The sequence below is a fragment of the Neofelis nebulosa genome, chromosome 7 (assembly GCF_028018385.1).
Source record: "Neofelis nebulosa isolate mNeoNeb1 chromosome 7, mNeoNeb1.pri, whole genome shotgun sequence".
In the NCBI taxonomy this organism is placed as follows: Eukaryota; Metazoa; Chordata; class Mammalia; order Carnivora; family Felidae; genus Neofelis; species Neofelis nebulosa.
Window position 1 is genome coordinate 122,922,376 of NC_080788.1, and position 21,032 is coordinate 122,943,407.

At 52.0% G+C, this 21,032-nt stretch overlaps 2 protein-coding genes across 5 annotated transcripts in view; one reads left to right on the forward strand and one right to left on the reverse strand.

Annotated features, from left to right (window-relative positions):
• TMEM63C (transmembrane protein 63C) overlaps window positions 1-21,032 on the forward strand; it is a 130,116-nt gene that overhangs the window by 7,775 nt on the left and 101,309 nt on the right. The window lies entirely within an intron of this gene.
• On the reverse strand, window positions 7,647-17,431 carry ZDHHC22 (zinc finger DHHC-type palmitoyltransferase 22). Of its 4 annotated transcripts, none has more exons than XM_058739816.1 (3): window positions 17,318-17,431; window positions 14,903-15,442; window positions 7,647-9,964 (listed from the first exon to the last, which is right to left on the reverse strand). In XM_058739816.1, the coding sequence occupies exons 2-3, from the start codon at window positions 15,426-15,428 to the stop codon at window positions 9,699-9,701; spliced, it is 792 nt and encodes a 263-aa protein (XP_058595799.1). In that variant the 5' UTR covers window positions 15,429-15,442; window positions 17,318-17,431; the 3' UTR covers window positions 7,647-9,698. The 4 variants fall into 4 exon arrangements, with proteins under 4 accessions (XP_058595799.1, XP_058595802.1, XP_058595801.1 ...); XM_058739819.1 differs by lacking the exon at window positions 17,318-17,431 and adding an exon at window positions 16,905-17,013; XM_058739818.1 differs by lacking the exon at window positions 17,318-17,431 and adding an exon at window positions 16,732-16,867.

The window sequence follows — 21,032 nt, forward strand, 5'->3', positions numbered from 1 at the left end:
CTCTGTTGATTAAACTATCCCGCAGCAGCGCATTCTCTGCCTGGGCTGCGGGTGCTCAGGTGGAGGGACCTCGATGGCCGCTCACCTGGCTGCCCCCTCGGCGGGCGTCCCTCCTCGGGTCTCCTGGCTCCCTTTCCACCTGGACCATGCGAGCAATCTTTGTAGCCTGAATAAAAGCGGGCACAGCCCTTCCCCTGCCACTGGTGACCTCTGCTGGCTGGGAATCCATCAAAATCAACTTCATGTTATTTCACGTTCCCTGTCCTCTCATCTCTGAATCCTACCCCTCACTGCTTTTTTCTCTGCAGCACTATTCCTACCTTCCCCCCCACCGTCCACAGCACAAAACGCTAAGCAGTTTTGCCAGGCTGCCCAGAGACCTGGGAAGGTCATACAGCGTGTGGCGTAGGGCCTAGCTGGGACTAGAACTTGGCTCTCCTGAAGCTTAATCTCTCAAGAGTCACAAGTCAGAAACCTCCAGGTGCCAAACAGGCAAGGGAAGAGTGTGGGGTTGCCCTCTGTGGGGTAGTGGGGAGGGGTGGGGTCTGTGGCAAAGCAGAGTGGCTTGCCCTTTCCGGAGTCATTCAAACATCATGCCCCGCTGAAGGCCAAGAGTGTCCAATTCTTGGTTAAGTCAAAGAGGGAGTCCAGTGTCTGAGAATGGCAGTGACTTGCCCAGGGTTACAGGGACTCAGCAGCGGCAGCAGTGGGCACTCTGGACTCAGTGTGGTCATCTTTCTAAGATACCACTTCCTGGGTGGGGATGTGCAGCCCCCTGCTCAGTTCTGCCCACTGAGGCCTAGTTCCTACTGCTTCTCCTCTCCCACGCTGCAGAGAAATGTCCCAGGACTGCACCCCTCCCTCTGCTCAGGGGGGCCCCCTGCCCCTCAGAGTATGGGGGGATGCCATGCCCCCCTACTCTCTATCTGAAATCCCTTATGAACACCGCTCCTGGCCCAATTCTCAACTAGCTGTCAGGCAGAGGAAGAAGGCAGCTCAGGCAAATCCCAGAATTTGCAAGGAGGAGTTTGGGGGACCAATGCTGTTTTTAAGGAGATATTACTGGTGGGAATTTCAGGCATCACAAGCAGGCCAGAAAGGGGGCATTTGGGGACGGGGACTCTGGGAAGAAGCCCACACATGGGACTGCCTCCTCCCCAGAAGGCCTCACGGCTGGTTCTCTGTTGCTCTCAGCTCAGGGTTCCAGGTCAGTGCCCTGCTCCCTGCCAGCAGAGCTTTGTGCTAATGCTGCTTAAACTGGGGGAGGGGCATTAACACGTGATCCCACTTCACCAGCCATCGCTATGGCCCCTCCAGAGGCCTCTCTTCTCCCATATGTCATAGATGAGCTTTGGCAGATGTTTTTCTCCTCAGAGCCTGCTCCATTTTGGGGTCTTTGGTGGCCCCCATGCCCTGGTCTCCAGGGGGTGGGTGTAGAGACAAGCCAGCTGTGCTCAGGCCTCTGGCAGTGTCTGGTCCCCTCCTGCGGGCACCCTGACACTGCCTGGGAAGGCAGCAGCCCAGAAACAGCTCAGGCCTTTTTTTTTTCCCCTGGTTAGACATCATCTTTGTGACCTGGGGTAGGGTCCCCAGCCGGGACTGTCTTCAGACGTCCACAATTAGCCTCTGGAAGAAGCTGCTTCATCCTGGGCAACTTGCCCATAATCATCAGCCTGGGAAGGACCAGATACATCCCAAGGATCCCAGGGTCCTGAAGCCAGCCTGTTTGCTCCCGCAGTCACCTTAAGCAGCTACTGTGAGCTCTGTGAAGGCAGAGGCTGTGCCTAATTCCTTTCTCTGTACCCACCAGGGCCTACTGAATACCAGGTGCTGAATAACAGTAGGTTAAATGAATTGATTGATCAATGAATTAATGAATGAAAACTTGACTGTTACTTGTCAGCAGGGAGTTTATTGGATGTCTACAATAGTCCACAATACAAAGACAGTCTGGTGTCTGGGTTCACAAGATTAACTCAGGAGCAGACAGCCTGAGTTCGAATCCCAGCTCTGCCACTTACCAGCTGCATGGCTTTGGGAAGCTTATATAACTTCTCTGGGCCTCAGTTTCTTTACCTGGAAAATAGGGGTAATAAAAAAGCATACCTCGAGGGGTTGCTATGAGGAATAAGTAGTTACTATAGGTAAAGTGTGTATGACAAGGGCCTATTCACATAGTGAATGTTCAGCAAATGTTGGTCATTATTACTCATTGTGACTCATGCATCAACAATGGTGTCAGTGCTGTATACTATATGCTAGGTGCTAGGGGAAACCAGAGAATTCCACCATTGCCATTCCTGCCCTCCAAGGTTCAGCTGGGGGACAAAACCCATACAGGAGGGGCAATTTCCCTGGACCATTCAGGGCTAATGGAAGAAACATGCGGGGGCCACTAGGTGATGGTGTGGGGAGAGGGCGGTGCAGAGGGCCATGAAAGGAACATGGGCCTCGCCAGTCAGGATGAGAGGATTGTACATCATGAAAGGTCGCCCTTCTTCCTGAGCCCCTGGTAGCCATCTTAGTAGAAATGACTTCCTTCTAACCCCCTTGCTGAAGTTCTATGGGAAGGAAAGAGTGATGGGGAGTTCTTCCCAGAGGCTCTTCTTTGAGCCCAAGTGTCTCTGATGTCCCCAGTTTGAGTTCTCCAACAGCTTTGGACTGAACCCTGGGGAAATAAACGTGACCCTCTGCCTTTGGTCTCTAATGTGGAGGATCGTGCTGATCATTAGAAAAAAAGTAGACATCAGTTTGTGCTTGACTCACCCAAGCAAGACAGCCTGTAAGAAGCGATCAGAGGGAAGAGGCAGGTCCATGGGGAACGTGGCCTGAAGAGTAAACTCTGACTGTGACCACAGGATGCTTACTCATGCCCTATCACTCCTAATGGCGACTCACAACTCCCAGGAATCATCTGGCATTCCAGCCCCTACTTGTACTCCTACCTGCAGCCCTGCTTTCCTGTCTGGCAACTCCTAATCATCCTGTATAAATTTGACGTTGCCTCCTCTGGGAAGTCTTCCAGCCTACCCACCGAGAGGGTGCTCTCCTCCTCCTGTGGCACCCTGTCCTCCCTCATAACTGTCCGCAGTTGGTCCTCGTCCCTTTGGTCCTCCTGGGGTCAAGTAATAGGTCTCATTAATCTTTGCATTCCTGGTTCTTGGCATCATTCCTGGCATGGAGTCGGCATCAATGAATGCCTGAGGAATGAATGGAGGAGCTGGGCCAGCACTACCCACAGAGAGAGGAATGAGGACAGAAGCAGAAACCAACATCAGGAACTATCCCAGACCCCCCAACCCCACCAACAGGCTCATCCTGGTTGGTGACCAGGTCCAAGGTTCTGCCTTATCTCCAAATCATCTCAGATAAGGCAGGAGCAATGCATCCTAGCTCCCTACCCGTCCCCTCCCTTTCCCCCCAGCAGGAGGAGCTGCCTTCCAAGCATCCTTGAGAGCATGCCCAGAGGAGGGAGATGTGGGGAGCAGTGAGGCCAGTTGCAGGATTCTGAGTACAGAGAGGAGCCAGGAGGACCAAATTCATGAAGTGACAAGACAACCATGATCCTGGGAAAGGAGACTGGCTAAAAAGTGGCTGCTGGGACCTAAGGATTGGTTTCTTCATTATAGCAGGTGGGGGCTCAGGTTGCTTCAAGCACTCATGACCTCTATTGCCGCAGGCAGATGGTTTCTCCCAGCTTTGGCAGCCAGAAGGTTGTGCTGCATGGCACGATGTGCAGATTGCCATGAATCTCTTCCTCCAGTGCAAGGTTACGGAGTGGTTAGTTAAGAACAGTAGCATCAATCACCAACAGATGGGCCACTGACAGAGGCAAGTGATCCCCATTACCTTGAATCCCAGGGTCGTGATCTTCTCTGCTCCTGATGGCCTTTCATTTGAGGTCACCTTGACCATTCTGTCTTCACCTTCAGGATCATCTTGGGCCTTCTCCCCAGGACCCCTCCAGTCATTCTCCATGTCGGTGAAATGGCTCTGATACTTTCCCTTCCTTACCAGCCCACAGCCAGTATTCCCACCCAAACCCTGGTTATGTCACCCTCAGCTCATAGCAAATGCCTCCTCTTGAGTCCCTCCACCATCTCCACTTCTGGTCTACCCACCAAAGCCCTACTTTCTGAAATATATTTCTAATCATGTAGTTCCCTTGCTCACAACTTTCAATGGTTCCCCTGTCAACTTTGGTCCAGATCTCTTAGCTTGCCATTCAAGACCCCCTCTGCTCAGATCTCCAATCCCAGATTTTTTTTAATGTACATCCAAGTTAGTTAGCATATATAGTGCAACAATGATTTCAGGAGCAGATTCCTGAATGCCCCTTACCCATTTAGCCCATCACCCCTCCCAAAACCCCTCCAGCAGCCTTCTGCTTGTTCTCTATAATTAAGTCTCTTACGTTTTGTCCCTCTCCCTGTTTTACATATTTTTGCTTCCTTTCCCTTATGTTCATCTGTTTTGTATCTTAAATTCCTCATATGAGTGAAGTCATATGATTTTTGTCTTTCTCTAATTTCACTTAGCATAATACTCTCTAGTTCCATCCATGTAGTTGCAAATGGCAAGATTTCATTCTTTTTGATTGCCGAGTAATACTCCGTTGTATATATATATACCACATCTTCTTTATCCATTCATCTGTCGATGGACATTTGGGCTTTTTCCATACTTTGGCTATTGTCAATAGCGCTGCTATAAACATTGGGGTGCATGTGCCTCTTTGAAACAGCACGCCTGTATCCCTTGGATAAATACCTAATAGTGCAATTGCTGGGCATAGGATAGTGCTATATTTAATTTTTTGAGGAACCTCCATACTGTTTTCCAGAGTGGCTGCACCAGTTTGCATTCCCACCAGCAGTGCAAAAGAGATCTTCTTTCTCCGCATCCTCGCCAATATCTGTTGTTGCCTGAGTTGTTAATGTTAGCTATTCTGACAGCTGTGAGGCGGTATCTCATTGTGGTTTTGTTTTGTATTTCACTGATAATGAGTGATGTTGAGCATTTTTTCATGTGTCTGTTAGGCATCTGGATGTCTTCTTTGGAGAAGTGTCTATTCATGTCTTTTGCCCATTTCTTCCCTAGATTGTTTTTTGGGTGTTGAGTTTGATAAGTTCTTTATGGATTTTGGATACTAACCCTTTATCTGATATGTCAGTTGCAAATATCTTCTCCCATTCCCTGGTTGCCTTTTAGTTTTGCTGATTGTTTCCTTTGCTGTACAGAAGATTTTTATCTTGATGAGGTCCCAGTAGTTCATTTTTGCTTTTGTTTCCCTTGCCTCTGGACACGTGTTGAGTAAGATATTGCTGTGGCCAAGGTCAAAGAGGTTTTTGCCTGCTTTCTCCTGGAGGATTTTGATCATTTCCTGTCTTACGTTTAGGGATTTCATCCATTTTGAGTTTCTTTTTGTGTATGGTGTAAGAAAGTGGTCCAGGTCCATTTTCCTGCATGTCGCTGTCCAGTTTTCCCAGCACCATTTGCTGAAGAGACTGTCTCTGTTCCATTGGATATTCTTTCCTGCTTTGTCAAAGATTAGTTGGCCATACATTTTGTGGGTCCATTTATGGGTTCTCTATTCTGTTCCATTGATCTGAGTCTCTGTTCTTGTGTCAGTACCATACTGTCTTGATGATTACAGCTTTGTAATACAGCTTGAAGTCCGGGATTGTGATGCCTCCAGCTTTGGTTTTCTTTTTCAAGATTGCTTTGGCTATTTGGGGTCTTTTCTGGTTCCATACAAATTTTAGGATTGCTTGTTCTAGTTCTGTGAAGAATTCTGGTGTTATTTTGATAAGGATTTCTCAACTCCCAGATTTAATTCCACCTGCTTCTCCATGATGGCCGCTATGCTCACCATCCCATGATCACTCCAGGGCTCCAGGCCAGTTCCCTTTTCCTGGAAAGCCTTCTTATCCATGTCTGCCTTCTCAAATCTCATCCATTCCTCCAAGCTCTGCACACATGGAAGCTCCCTGGTCCCTACAGCTGGACATGCTCTCTTCCTCTTCTGGGGCTTCCCAGCAACCTCTCCCAGGATGTGAACCCCTGGAGGACAGTGTTGTCTCATCTGTCTTCCAGCCCCACAGTGTGCACAGCAAAGAAGAGATGTGGAGCGAGCAAATGAGCACAAAATCTAAGCATTCATTTAGTCAATATTTACTGAGCACCTACTATATGCCTAGCCCCTGCTAGGCATTTAGGATACAATGGTGAAAAGGCAGGTGTGTCTGCCCCATGGAGTGTAGACAGCCCATGCTCTACAATGTGCCGAAGATTAGTCACAGCTCCATTCATCCCCTCCCCACCCCACCGCCGGCATATCTTGGGTCTGCCTTTTTGGTTGCTCGTTGGCATGTGTCCAGGGAACGCAGACCTATGTACAACACTGGCCTAGGCTGAAGGCTCTTCAACAGCCCAAGAACTAACACTTTGTAGTTGTGCCTCTACTAGTCCAGGCCTGCTCATCTTTAGGATGCATCAGAGGTCATGCCCATTCATCTGCTCAGGGACCACTCCCTCCCTGCAGGGCTTAACCCACTCTCAGCTGCCCTCAGGACTGGGCAGCCTGAAGTCTTCAAGTTTTGTAGGGGCTGAGAGGTCAGGGGGCCCTGGCTGATCCTCAGGGGGCAGTCAGCTCTACCTGTGATGGAGGATCAAGTGGCTTCTCCTCTTCATTCTCTCCCCACCTGTCCTCTGACATGGGAAGGAGTGGGAGGAGGAAGAGGAAGGTTCCTATGTTACACATTCTACCCCTGGCCCCCATGGGTCCATGATCCCAGCACATAGACCTGCTACTAACAAGGGGTGGTATCCACACATTTACCAGCCACACAGCACAAACCCTGACCAGTCACAAAGGACACTGACTGATGGGTTGGAATAAACTCCTGAGGGTTCCATGCAGGTAACAGGCATTGCCCTTTTCATTGCTGGATTTTGAAGCTAGCCAGGAGTCCAGGGGAGGAGCAGGAGCAGCTGGGGCAGCAGGAGTGGGTTCTCAGGGAGTCTGGACAACGGTTACTTACCTACTAGAACAGAAGTATTTTTAATACTTACCTTAAATATTTCAACAGCTTGTTTGACTGTGTCGGTGCATTCCAGCCTTGCCTGCCCTGCTACCAACCACAGTGCCCGTGTGATCACATCAAATCCAATTTAACACCACATGTTTTATTGATGCTCTTCATCAACAATACAGGGACATGTGTACAAATGCTACTCAAGTCCCGCACCTGGTAAACACCTCCCCCCCACCCCGTCACCACCCACTGACCAATCGGCCAGAAGCCGAATCCTGCAGGTCTCCCTTTTAGTTCCTCTCCCCATGTCAAGTCTCACAGTGCTGAGCCTCCAGGAGGCTGGGAATGGCATGGCTAGCTTCCAAGCTTGAGCTCTGCAGTCAGGGAAGAGCCAAGGTCTGGATTGCCCAAGGAATCTCTTCCCTTCCACTCCCGCTTTTTCAGTATGGCCAGAAGTAGGGGGTGAAGATGCTCCCCAATGATTCCTTCATCCAGCCAGCCCGGGCTCCTCTTCAGCCTTCTCTGCAATATCCTTCCCCTCCAAGTGACCTGCCCTGCTGACACCAAGATGGCAGAGTAACCATTTTCCAAGGGGTGGGATTCAGTGGGTGGGGGCGGGGACAAGATGCCCCTGATGGCAGAGATTTTATTGTCTTGCTCATCATTTTTGTTTGTTTCAAGTTTTTATTTAAATTCCAGTTAGTTAACATATAGTGTAATATTAGTTTCAGGAGTAGAATCTAGTGATTCATCACTTACATATAACACCCAGTGCTCATTACAACGAGTGTGCCTTGTTCATCATTGTATACCAGTGCCCGGAAGAGACTTGGCACAGAGTTGGCACTCAAGAAATATATGTAGGATGCATGAATGAATGAAAATGGGAGGGAGTGTGAGCCAGTGGTGCCATTACTACATTAGCCCTGTAGGGGGCATGAAGGCAGGACCAAGGTAGAGTGCTCCTGAGCTCTGCTCAAGAACTCATAGTGTTGTGTGACAATGCTTGGGGTGCCTGTGGCCGCCAGCTGGACACTGTAGGGCGTGGGCTTCAGCTCTGCTGCCTGCACGGATGGTAGACTGGCCTTGGGATCCAGTCAGAAGGGGCACTTGTGTTGTCCCCACTCCCCAATATGCCCCAGAGGTTCGATCTTCTGGGCCCCAGAACACAGAGCAGTGCCCCCATCCAGAGCCAATTAGATAACCAAGGCTGGCCTCACAACTGCCTGACCTTCCAGCCTTGCTCTCCCGCTATGGCCCCTACCTGCCCCTGACACTGCTCCATCTCCCTTTCCTCAAATGCCAACCCCCTCGGCTAGCATTAACAGCCAGTCTGTCCTGTCTCACCAGAGACCCCTCCTCAGTGGCAAAGTAGGGTCCTGAAGGTTTGCATTATGATTTTCAGACCCTTCCATGCCTTCTTCCTGCTTCGTGAAAGCAAATACTTCACAGGCATCTCTACAGGTCTTGCCTCTGGACCTGGCAGTCACAAAGAGGACATTAGACTCTTCGGGGTGGGAAAGGATCTTCCCTTTCCTGACCCTGTGCAGAAATTCTTTCCACAGCATGCCTGCCAGATGACTGACCAGTCCCTGCTGGAATACCTCCAGTGGGACACTCTTTACTTCCCCAGGCAGCTTTTCAAATACTGAACAGCCTTAGATGCTAGAATGTCCTTCAGAAATGAGCCCATTTGCCCCTGTCATTCTCATCTCCCAAATATCCCAGTGCCCAACCTCTGTGTGACCTCTCTCCTCCCCTCCTCTAAGCATTTTCTAATTTCACAACACTCCTCACCACCACCCCCCCCCACACACACACATGCACACGTCCCCTTCTGTATGGTCATGCAACCACATGCTTCTCCCACTTATCAGTATTTCTCCTTTCCTTCTTCCTTCTTTCTTGCCTTCCCAATATCTAACAAAGACCCCAAAGACTAGACATCAGAGGGAAAGCTACAAGAGTGCCAAGGAAAGGAAGCATCAAGGCAGGTCCCAGACTGGGCTGGGGTGGACATATGGGGCAAGATGGAAAGACACAGCACCTAGAAAATCCAGGCCATTGGCTGCTGTCTCCCAGAGAAAAGGCTTTGCAACTTGGGGGTGGGGCAGTAAGCTCCTGAGTTTCCCTTCCACTGCTCACAAATCCACAGAGAGAATAAGAACACACACCTCCTTTTTCAACCTCCCTAGCAGTTGGCAGAGCTGACTTGGCTATCTCTCACACATGGTAATTTTAAACATTTTTGCCTACCTCTAGGTCCTGGGAGCATCATACCAACAGCAAGAATCCACTCTCCATCCTAACATGGGTCTGAGAGGAAGAGCTCTAGCCAATAGCAGTGATGACATGAGACATGGGAGAGAGTGGATGAGCCCAGCAGAGGGGGAAAGCAGGAGCTCCAAGGGGGAAGGAACAAAAGCAGAGGCCTCCTAGCAGTTGGCTGGCTCTTGGGAGCCTAGCAATGCCTGAGTGGCCATTTTTCCTTCTCGCCACAATCCACCAGCCAACGCTGTTCTCTATATGTCACAGACCAGGGGTGGATGCTAGGACCTTACTGGCTCAAGGTTGTATTGGGTCATGGGCGGAGACAAGAGTGCCACGGTCTTAAGTTCAGGAGGAGTTAAGACACACACACAGAAATGATGGGAATGCCTGCTATTTGTCACGCTGCTTGGAGCTCTCACTTCCAACATTGAACATGGGGACCAGCAGGCCCAGCAGCCACCTCTTCCCGAAGACCTCCTGTAAGTTCTTGCGCCAGGGCCGGGCCCTCACCGCCACCCCCTTCCGCACCTGGTGGCGGGTTTGCCCCCTCAGGATCAACAGCAGCTGATGGCAGCAGAAGCCCGCGCAGGCCAGGCCGATAGCAAACCAGAGGTAGAGCATGAGGATGACGAACATTTCAGAACCGAGGACAGCTCCTGCGGGGGGGAGGGGAAAGACCAGAATCGCTTTACACCCAGGCCACGTACTGAACTGCGATCCATGCAGGCGCTTTCCACTAGGGAAGGAGGGAGATTAATGAGACTGAAGCTATATGCTGTAGCAATCTCAGCGCTGCAGCGAGGGAAGGAAGGATGAACTAGTTGCCCTAACTTTTTCTTAGTGCCCACGGCTCCTGAAGTGAGAGGGGAGAACTGGGGGACGTGGGGGAGAAGAGAAGGTAGCTTCTTCTCCTGGCAGTGCCTAGATGCCACCATTTCCTTAGAGTCAGAGATGCCGTCTTGCTCTACCTTCTCTTTGTGATCTGGAAACAGGGAGAAGGTGTTTTTTCAGGAGCAGAGGGGGGTGAGCTGAGGATGCAGGGGAGGGAGCTGGCTCCTGGGCAGTTGCCTTGACTGCAGCCCCATCTCCCTACAGAACTGGGAACACTGGCGGGGAGGACTCTGGAAAATGACAGCATGATGGAGAACAGGGCCTAGTCATCAAGAAGAAGTCACAAGCTCCAAGGGCAGTGCAGAGCGCTGACTTAGAAAATAATTCAGTCATTAATGTTAACAAGAGGACAGTATGGCCACGAGAATATTTGGCCAGAGCTGTCAGCCAGGGCCTGCTAAGGCTGGAAGAGGCCCCCAAGATCATCAGTCTAGCTCCCTGCCTTGGGCAGGACCTCTCCAAACCCCTCCAAACTAGCATTCTCTGTCATTGGTTTTAAACATCCACTGAATAAGAGATCCCACACTCTTCGTCAGAACTGGGGTGGTCAATCTATGCTAAGTTTGACTCTCCCGGCTCTGTGGCCTTGTATAAATTATCTAATCTCTCCAAGTTACAGTTTGCTCATATGTAAAATGGGCGTAATAACAATGACTCCATAAGGTTGCGTGATTCAGGGAAATGGTGTACAAAGTGACCAGCATTCTGGTTCACACTCAGTGCATTGCTCCCTGATGGGGGTCATTTATAGATGAGGAGACTACATCCAAGAAGGGCTCACATTTAGCTCCCAAGACCAGCCAGCTTTCTCCTTCTTTCCAGGGCTTTGAGTCCTGGATGGGCTGCAGCTTTGGCAGCCATGGTAGAGACACCTACCTTGACCAGCCTAGCAGCTAGGGCATGGGGTCCAGGAGAGAACTCAAAAGCCCTCCTCAGCCCCTCTCTCCCTGCAGTGCAAGCCAACCTCCACCCCTTCCAATGAGATGAGGGTGCCTGTTCCAGAGACCCCACCTTACAATCTATTCAGCCTCTGCAAATCTCAACCACATCCTTCTTCTCCAGCATTCCCCTGGCTCCAACCCACCTCTTCCCTGGTTTCCCCAGTCCTCAGTTTCCAGACCTCCGAGGGTTGGGCTTTTAAAATTTGTCCAGTCTGAGCAGCGGTGGACTCCACAGCCAGGAGGATGTGGGCCAGATTCAGGTTTGCTCATTAACAGCCTCATCTTGCCCTCAGCCCTAGGAGATTTGAAAGGTTTCTCCTTGCAAAGTTGGAGACAAATAAGTCCAGCTGCCCAGGGGATGGAGAGTTCACTCTAGCTGGCATTTGGAGCAGCCCCTCAGCTGGCATGGGGCGGCAGTGGGACAGGGCTTACATAGGGCTGTTCCATCCGGACTCTGACCCACTTCTTCCTTGTCAGCACAGGTTAGCTCAGGCAGCCACGTGCAGGATGAAGGATCCCGGGACCATGGTGCCCTCCAGGCTCCAGGAATGCTGACAGGCAAAGATGGCCCTCCAGCTGTGATGTGAGAACATCAGAGCTGTCAAGTGCAGGGCCTGCCTTGCAACTCAGCTGCAAGGATAAGCCTGAGTTGATGGAAGCTGTTTTCCATAGGCTTTTTTCTGGCACTAAATCAAGACATGCGGAAAAGACCTCGTGGCCTTTTTCTGGCCCCTTGCAGCAGCTACAAAAGGCTATTCTGGGGACCTGCTTTCTCTTGAAGTGTTTGAAGTTGCTCAGCCTAGCTGCCTCAGCTCCTCTGAATTATTTAATAATAGTTCTTCTTTTAGAAAATCACAGAATTTTCCTAAAGGGCCTGATTGGTCACACCATCCAATCTTTCCATCTCTGCTTCCTACCAAGCATCTATAACACCTTTGACAGATCATCACCCAGCATCTTTAATAGACAGCCAGGGACAAGAACCTCTTTTCCACCCAAAGTAGCTCGTTCATCAAGAAGCAGCTCCAGAGGCAGTGTGGTGCAGTGGAAAGAGTATGAGCTCTGGAGGCTAGCAGCTCTGAGTCCAAATCTTGGGTTGGAGTCACACTCGTGTGGTTTGGAAGCAACTTAACCTTGCTGAGCTTTTGGCTCCTGAGCCTTTAAAATGGATGTGATAATCCACATACTATATGTTCAGCAAATGCTAGTCCCCCTTCCCTTCTACTGGACTTTCTGGTGGCACCCACCACGCTGGCACACTTATCCCAATGACACAGGTCAGATGGTGTCATCTCCATTTCCCAGATAAGAGGACTGAGACTCAGAGGGCTGACACAACCTGTACCAACCCCCTGAAGCCCAAAGAAAGGACAACTTCCAAAATTGAACTGGCTAGTCTCCCACCTCCTTGGCATAAGCTGAGGGCCAACACTCCCAGCCATGCTGTGCTCTTGTGGCAGATCTGACTCAGGTCGGTACCACAGTTGTGGACAGCTCAATCTATTAAACAGCTTATCCCCTCCTCTTCCCTCCTGTCCACCTGCCCTCCTGAGCAGATGAGAGAGGGTGTGCCCGCAACCATTCGGGTTGAGAATAGAAGGAGAAGACATAGGAAGGGAGACACTGATGGGGTCAGGTGCATGCGTGGGTGGGGAGGGAGAAGGCCTGGTGAGGGGGAAGAAGGAAGGTCAGCAAAGGAGGATGATGGGTGGGACGGGAGAGTTGGAGATTAGAAACCTTGGCCCCCTTTTCCCAGTGGGTATGGGGAGGAGGTAAAAAGGGGTGCTGCAACAAGGATCTGGGCCCCAAGGTAGTCACCAACTGGCTTTGTTCTCCCCCAGACCAAAGTAAGAGCCCCTCTTCCCTTCTATCCTGTCTCCCAAACCTAGCACATATGGACAGGCCTCAAGCCCAGGCTTATCTCAAATCAAACCATTTCAGGATCCTCCCTTTGGAACCATTCATTCTGATGTGATGATGCTACTTGGAAAAGAAAGTGTAATCAGGCTCTCTGGCTCTCCTCATCCCTCCACCTGTCTGTGCTCACACTCCACCCCCTAGCCCGCCCACCTCCCCTCCCCCGGTCTGGTTATTTTGGTCCCAGCAGCCTCCTAGGCCCGTGCCAAGATCCAGAAGGCCCCAGAGTTCCAAGTTCTGGGCCGAATTCAGCCACCAGCCCTCAAGGCAACCCCGCAGCTGTGGCCTTCCTGAGTTTCTGAGTTCCCACTACCCAAGGACACAACAGTTCTGCTCCTGTGAAGGACCGGGCTGCAGACCCAACAAAGACCAAAATGGTGGCTTCCCCCAGAATGGAGCAGAACTTTTATGAGGGTCCAGCCCAGGTACATCAAACTAAACTTGGGATCTCAATGGATGTAGCTGCAATGTCTGTCTTTGTCCCTGAAAGGCCAATGGTGTGCGAGATTCCCCGTGCTGCTGGGGGTTGTTTAAACACCTGAGCAGGGGTGGGGGCGGGGCAGAGGCTGCTAGTCAGTAATAGTAAGATCCTGGGCAAGCCATTCAATCCCATATGAGCCTAAGTTTCTTCATCTGGGAGGTGGAGATAACAATCTCAGACACACACGTGCATGCATGCTAGCAACTGTAAGAAACAAGTCAGCTGAAGTCAAAGGCCAGGGTAGGGATGGAATGGAAGGAAATGAGGTAGGGGAGAATTTCAAGGCCAGGTAAACTGCCAGGAGCCAGGTCCCTCTGTGCCAGGAATCATGGAGCTCTCCTTGGGGGCACACTATAGAAAGTACAGTCCCCACCAGGGTGCTCAAGAGAGTGCTGGTGTGAAGGCCCACATGCCTGGCTCCTGCAAGCGTGAGAGTCTCCCTGGAGGGTCAAATCGCATGCCAGTGCCACAGCACTGTGATGTGAAGGTGGAGCCATTGACCACGGCTGCATCTCTAACCAGGGTGGCCCTGCTCTGTGCCATCTGCAGGCTAGAGAACAGCCTGGTGGGGACAAATTTAGTGGGCAGGAGGGTAGGGCTTACCCTTCTGCGGGGGCTGGCCTGGCACCCTGGTCAGTCTCACTGTGGTTGGTTGGCGAGACCTTTGGAAGGCAAAATCCTTGGGGGAATGTGTGAACAGGACTGGAGTCCAGGCAGAGGAAGGTCATAGCATGGGTGTACCTCACAAACTGCATGGAGGGATGGCCAGCACCCAGCCCTGTCTGGCATAGAGCAAGTGTACTGCCTGGATTGCCACCCAATTCTATGAGCAAATAGTCAGTGGCAAACAAGGAGGAGATGATGAATGAGGATGGGGGGGGGGGGCGGCGGTTGGAGAGGGAGGTGGCCGGGTAAAATACAGTATGCCCAGTTAACCTGAATTTCAGCTACATAACAGAATATTTCTTTATGTATTTCTTTATTTATAGAGAAAGCATGAGCAGGGGAGAGGAGCAGAGAGAGAGAGAGAGAGAGAGAGAGAGATTGAGAATCCACGATCAGCACAGAGCCCAACTCGGGGCTTGATCCCACGATCCTGGGATCGTAACCTAAGCCAAGATCAAGAGTCAGATGCTCGACCAACTGAATCACCTAGGCACCCTGTTAACAGAATTTTAAAAATAATATAAGTATGCCCTATGTAATATTTAGGACATACTTATATTAAAAGAGTTATGCATTGTTTATCTGCAGTTACAATTTAACTGGGCATCCTGTATTTTTCTTTACTAAATCTGGCAAACTTGGGGTTGGGGTGGAGGGTCCCTATGTAGGGTACAACCTGCCTGCCAAGGCCCACTCACCGGAGAAGAACTGGCTGATGGAGGTGGGAAGGAGCGTGAGGAAGGCCAGGGGGTGGGCGAAGGAGATGGAAAGGACTGCTGAGATGTAGGCCACCCCGGCCACCATGGAGTAGAGGCAGGCAAGGGAGGTGTAGAGGCAGAACAAGACGAAGTTGCGCATGTTCCTGCCGCCGATGCAGTTGCCGGTGAAGAAACAGTGATGATCGTGCCTCAGGGTGACTCTGGCGCACACGCGGCAGAAGTGGGTGCTGGGCGGGGGGCACGGGGCCCTCCTGGTCGAGGGCCCCTGGCAGGCATCCAGGTCGTCCGGGGAGTTCTGGATGACCAGGACGTAATTGCCCAGGGCATTGGTTGAGAGGAACAGGAAGAGCGCCCCGTGGAGCAGCGCGGGAGAGAAGAGCCAGGCGGCCGAGGGGTCCTGGCGCATGCTGGGCAGGAAGAGGAAGAGCTGCAGCACGAAGGTCACCAGGGAGATGCACAGGAAGTAGGCGGGGGCCACCACGTTGAGCAGCCTCAGGGCCAGCATCCTCGATTACATTCCTAAGGGGCCCAGGGTGAGAGGAAGACTTACTGCAGTGTCCAGGGGGCGCAGTTGGTCGCTCCCGCCCCACTGAAACCCAAGCTCCCCACCCCTGTCCCTTGGATCACGCCTCCTCTCTTCCCCAATCCGAGCCCAAGCAGGTGTCAAACCCCAAGACCCAACTGGCCTCTGGGGGCCAGGCCCTATCTCCCAGTGCCCGCTTGGTTTTTGAGCAACCTCTGAGGCTCTTAGAACCCTGGAATCAGGCACAAGGAGGCAGTCTGGGGGGTGGGGGGTGGGGGGAATGAAGGGCATGGGGCCAGCGCTCCGCTCCTTTATGGCAGTGGAAATGAGCCCAGGTTTGGGATTTCTCCTCCAGACTCCCTTGGAGGAGAAAGCAAAGAATTTGGAGTGGGGCAAAGAGAAATGACCTGTTGGAAGTCCTGCTTTACCTCCTTTTCTCTGACCCTCTGGCCACCCCCCTCCCCCAATGTTGGGCAATACTCAGGGACCACACCCCTAACCTAAGGCTCCTTGGAGGTATGTGTGCTTATAGGTCTGTGATGTGTGTGTGTGTGTGTGGGGGGGTGGTGGTGGTTGTGGTGTGGTGAGTGTGTGTGTATATGTGGGGGGCATTCCTTGTGCATGACTCTGTCCGTGTAATCTGTGTGTGCCTGGGTATCTGTGTTTGTGTATGTATATATCTGTGTATCACACACGCAGCCGCTGCCACCTGGCTTTTAGAAAAAAAATCAATTAAAACAATCAATACATTCACACACGCGCTCAGGCACCAGGTGAGGTGAAGGGGGGCGCAGTCGGAATACCTGTGTCAGCCGATCCTGGTCAGCCCATCTCCCCGACGCTGGCTGCCCTGGCTATTTCTTTGCAAAGAGCGTTTTCATTTGAAGCGACGAAATTAAAATCCCCCTTCGCGCCCTCCCCCCACCCTCCTGAAGCGAGAACCCAAACAACCCCGATGGCGCCGAAACCCTTTCGATGCCAACAAGCCCGCCCTGGGCGAAGGAGTGGATGTTTGGCCAGCCTTTTCGGCGGATCTACCCCCTGCTGCCGAACACCCCCACCTCATTCCCCACTCTACCCTGACCCCCAAAGCCCTGGTTCCTGCCCAGCTTCGGAAGCCACCGGGAAATAGGATTCCCGGCGCCCGAGAGAACTTTTCCAGGGGCTAAGGAGCCGGCGAGCCCTAGGCGCAGGAAAAGTTCTGGGAAGGCGGCTGCACCCAGGATGGGCAAATGCCACGAGGCCTCCGTCCAGGCTGTCCCGTCCGGATTGGGCGATCGATCACCTTGGAGTCCCCTTTGCAGGTGCCAGTACCCCCGGGGACCTGCGGCCGCTACAGGGAGCGCGAGCCAATCTCCTCGACAGGAACTCAGCCCGGAGCAAGCCCGGGGGTGGTCGCTAGAGGCCGGGCACCGCCCCCACCCAGGCGCCCCCGGGGGCTGCGGGGGCGCTGCCCACCCCAGAGAGCCCTCGGCTCCGGTCTCCGGCGAAGCAAGTGTCTTCCCCACGCCGGTCGCCAGGGGGGCGCGGGAGCAGCCTCCAGATGCGCCGCGGCGCCTGGCAGGCGAATAGGGGCTGGGGGAGCGAGGGGCGCTCGGCCGGCGGCCCCCGCGCCCTGCACCTGATCAGGGAGCGCGGAGACCGCCCGGGCGGTCCGGGGGCGCGGGGAGCTGTCCGCTCCGCACTGGCGGCCGCCTCGCCCGCGGCGGAGGGCGGCACGGCCGGGAGCCCTAGCGAGGCTGGCGGCGCGGGCGGCCGCCGGCGTCTCGGCCACCGCCTCCTGGACGCCGGGGAAGCCGCCCCCCGCGCCGCCGCCGCCGCCGCCGCCGCCGCCGCCGCACCGCCGCAGAGGGGTGGGGAAATGAACTCACCGAGCTCGGGTCGCGGACAAGAGGAGCCCCGGACGCCGGCTCTCACGCTCCCCGAGGCTGCAAAGTTGTGGGCTCGGCCCCGCTGGCTCGCAGCCTCCTCACGCTTCGCTTCGGGGACTGGGCAGGTAGCGGGGACGTGGGGAGGAGGGAGCGGGCAGCTGCCGTCCTCCCACTTGGGCGCCAGCGAGTGGGGGCCAGGAGGCGGCGGGGATGGCAGCTGGGCACCCCTCAACCCCGCCACCCCTCCCTCCCCTCCTGGGGGCGGCGCTCTGGCCACCCCTCTCAGCATCGTAGACTTGCCCCCCCCCCTTTTCCCCTGGAGTGGGCTGGGGCGCTCTGCCGGACTTCAGCCACCAATTGGGGGGATCTGGATTCAGCGCTGATGTGGATGTGTTAGCCATCATCTGCTCCTTCCTTCCCTGCTCCCCACTCTCTCGGAAGGAGGGAGGCCTGGGCGGGGGGGGGGGGGGGGGGGGGGGGGGGGGGTTGAGAGCTCAGTTTGCCAGGGGCAACACCCATAATGATCCACGTTGTTGTGTACAGAGGCGTTGAGAGCCCCAACTCTGGAGCCTGTCTGCCTGGGTCTGAATATCCCCCATCCACGGCCGTGTGATCTTCACATTCCAGTTTCCTCATCTGTAAAACAGAGATGTGAGGATTATGTGACAATATATGTAAAGCCGTTAAACAGGGCCTGCCCGTGGCAAGCTCTATTTGAGTATTAGTTCATAATTACTGCCACTGTTTACTGGGCTCTTGTTACGTACCAGACACTGTGCTAAGCCTTTAGCATAAGACAGCTTTGTTAATCCTCAGCAGAAGTTCAGTCATCCCCATTGTGTGGATGAGGAGGTTGAGGCACAGAGAAGCTAAGTCACACACCCAAGGTCATACAGCGGAGAAGTGACAGAGCCTGGGTTCGAACTAATGCATATGCCTTCAGCCTCTAGACACCCGGAATCACCCTGAGACCCAGGGGGAGCTCTCATTTGGGAGAAGGGAGGACAGCAGAAGGTTTTATCCAGACCAGAAGCTCATGCCTAGAGCCCCACCCCTTGCCCCCTGTTCCTATGTCCTTCCTCTTCCTGACTCTACTATTCTGAGGTGGGTACTGAGAGGCACCAAGAGGGTGGGGACACCTGGCCCCGTGCATTTCAGTGGGGATGAGGAGGAAGCAGAGAAAGCTTTAGATACACTGCAGGCATAATGGTGTCACCACTACCCCAATTTCCTGGGCTGTCATAGCTCACTCATCTGGCCTATTCCTCTCCTCTGGGTGAAGGCTAAATTAATAAATAAATGTTTATTGCTTTCTCATCTGGTTGATTAATACAAGGGCAATCCCTCAAAACGAGGACCATATGTTTGTCAGCTCGGCCTATAGTTTTGAATCAGCAGACACCGTTTTCTCTGTGTTTTATCAGTATACATCAAAATAAAAAGGGGGCCAGGAAACCTTTTTATATTCTGAAGGGGTCTTACATGTAAGCAAAAGCATAGCTTGCTAAGGGCTGGTCTCTGAGAATCTGGTAGCCCTGTGACTCTGGGGGCTACAGGGCAGACACAGAGAAGCACAAATAGCCTTTTTCCCTTTAGAGCTGCTTTGTGTAGAGATCATGGCTGTCTGGGCCCTCTTTGTAAGCTCTGCTGGCCCCCGCCACTGGCTGGGGAGGGAGGGAGGCCGGAGTGCTGGGTTTGGGTTATATTGATTGAAGATCTCCATTCCTTAAATACCTTGAGAGTCGCGCAGTATTTCTAATTTTATTTTGCATATGGGTGTGTGGTGGGAAGGTGTGCGTCTGGATTTGCGTGTGTGTGTGTGTGTGTGTGTGTGGAGGAAGGGAGAGAGAGAAGATGTCAGTGGGGGAAGGGAGCACTCAGCCAGGAAAGAGTCTGGCTGTGGAAACGCAGATGGGCAAGAACAATTACTTGTGTAGAAATATAGTTTATCAACAGGAGAAGACATTAAAGCTTCAGATCTCCAGCTAGCATCTCCTCAGTGCCCCCCACCTTAGTGAATTGAGTAAGAGGACGTACAGCCAAATGTTATTTTGTTTTTCTAAAATTGGTGCTTATCCCTGACAAAATCAATAGGGAAGCCAATTTGAAAACCTCACCTCGATTCTGGACCCATCGGAATTAAGCAGACCAAGAATGAACAACTTTACTGCTACTTCCCAGCTGTGGGACCTTGAGCAGGTCACTTAACCCCTCTGTTCTCAGTCTTCTCACCCATAAAATGGGATGAAGATGTTACCTCGTGGTGATGATCAAATGGGATAATGTAATTTAAGCACTTCTGTCCTAGCAGGAGATTGGACAGTGTTAACTTCTTCTCTTCCTATCTCTCTTCTGGGCCCTTATCTCTACCCACCAGAATATCTTGCCTTTCCAGCTAAAATGAGAGCTCTCTATGTTGGAAATGTTTTGGGGTCTCTTCCATGTCTCCTAAAATGGTTATTTGCCTCGCAGAGACACTGAGTAAAAGTGTACTGACTGATGAGTTGATACTAGTCTCTCTCTGAGAGGAAAAGCTGTGTTCCAAGGTCTTTGGAATATCTGCTAAGGACACAGACGCCATTGATCTTGTGTCCTGCCACTACCCACGCCCCCCCCCCCCCAACTATGGTCTCATCATCCATAAACAGCATCAGAAAATAATTTATAAACTACACTCTCCATTGCCCTTGTCATATATTCTTAGAGTTAAGCTATGACTATATCTGCAGGCGGGCCCAAGGGAGCGGGAACACAGACAGGCATCTGATAGCTGCCGAGCACTTTCCCAGAAATACGTGCCATAAATCTTGCTATTTGGTGCTATTATTTGAATAAAATGAATTCCCTCCCAAGTGGCTATCTTCCATTTTGCCTCAACATGTTGTGTACCCAGAGAGGAAGTCTGTGCAGCAAGCGGCATCTCCCCTGGGCCGGGAACCCCACACACATGTGTATCTGGCCCTATAACTCCCAGCTGTTTGGGATGGAAAACATTCCAAGATGCAAGGGGCCACAAAGAAGGAGGCCGTGGGGATTTTCCTTCATTCTCATACCCTTATATCATATTGATTAGGGTGAGGATAAACTGGGGTCTTAAGGTTAACTGGTACCCTGAAATTAAGATTTTAATAGACATCCTCAGACAGGATGTTTTTTGCTGCAGATAGCAAGTCATAGCCAGGGGCAACCACAAAGTGCTCCCCGAGTCTCAGAAGGCTTAGTGAGACACCATCCCTGCCTGCCTGGATCCAAAAAGCATATAAGGGTCATCTTTGTCTTATCAAACCCAATACATGGAATTTGGATTATCACAGAATTTCTATTTGGAGGGGGTAAGGTTCTTGGCTGACGATGTCTTCATTTTAGCAATAACACGTTACTTTGATGTAGTAAAGTGCTTTGCAGGTTGTAAAGTACATCCACAAAATTAAAATTTTATTCTATGAGTCTCTCAACAGCCCTGTAAGCTAGCTGGGACAAAAATTATTAAGCCCATTTTTCTTAGGAGGAAACTGAGTTCAGAGACTTGCTCCGTGTTAATTTGCAAGCCTTGCCTATGTTTGATTTAAAATGTAACTCAACGTGCAAGAATCTCACCAATACTCAACTTTTTTGGAACATCTCAAGTGCATAAAGGAAGCAGGTATATGACACAGTCCTTCAGAATAAAAGACCTGAATGATCTTCCTTTACGTGAGATATTTATATAAAGCTA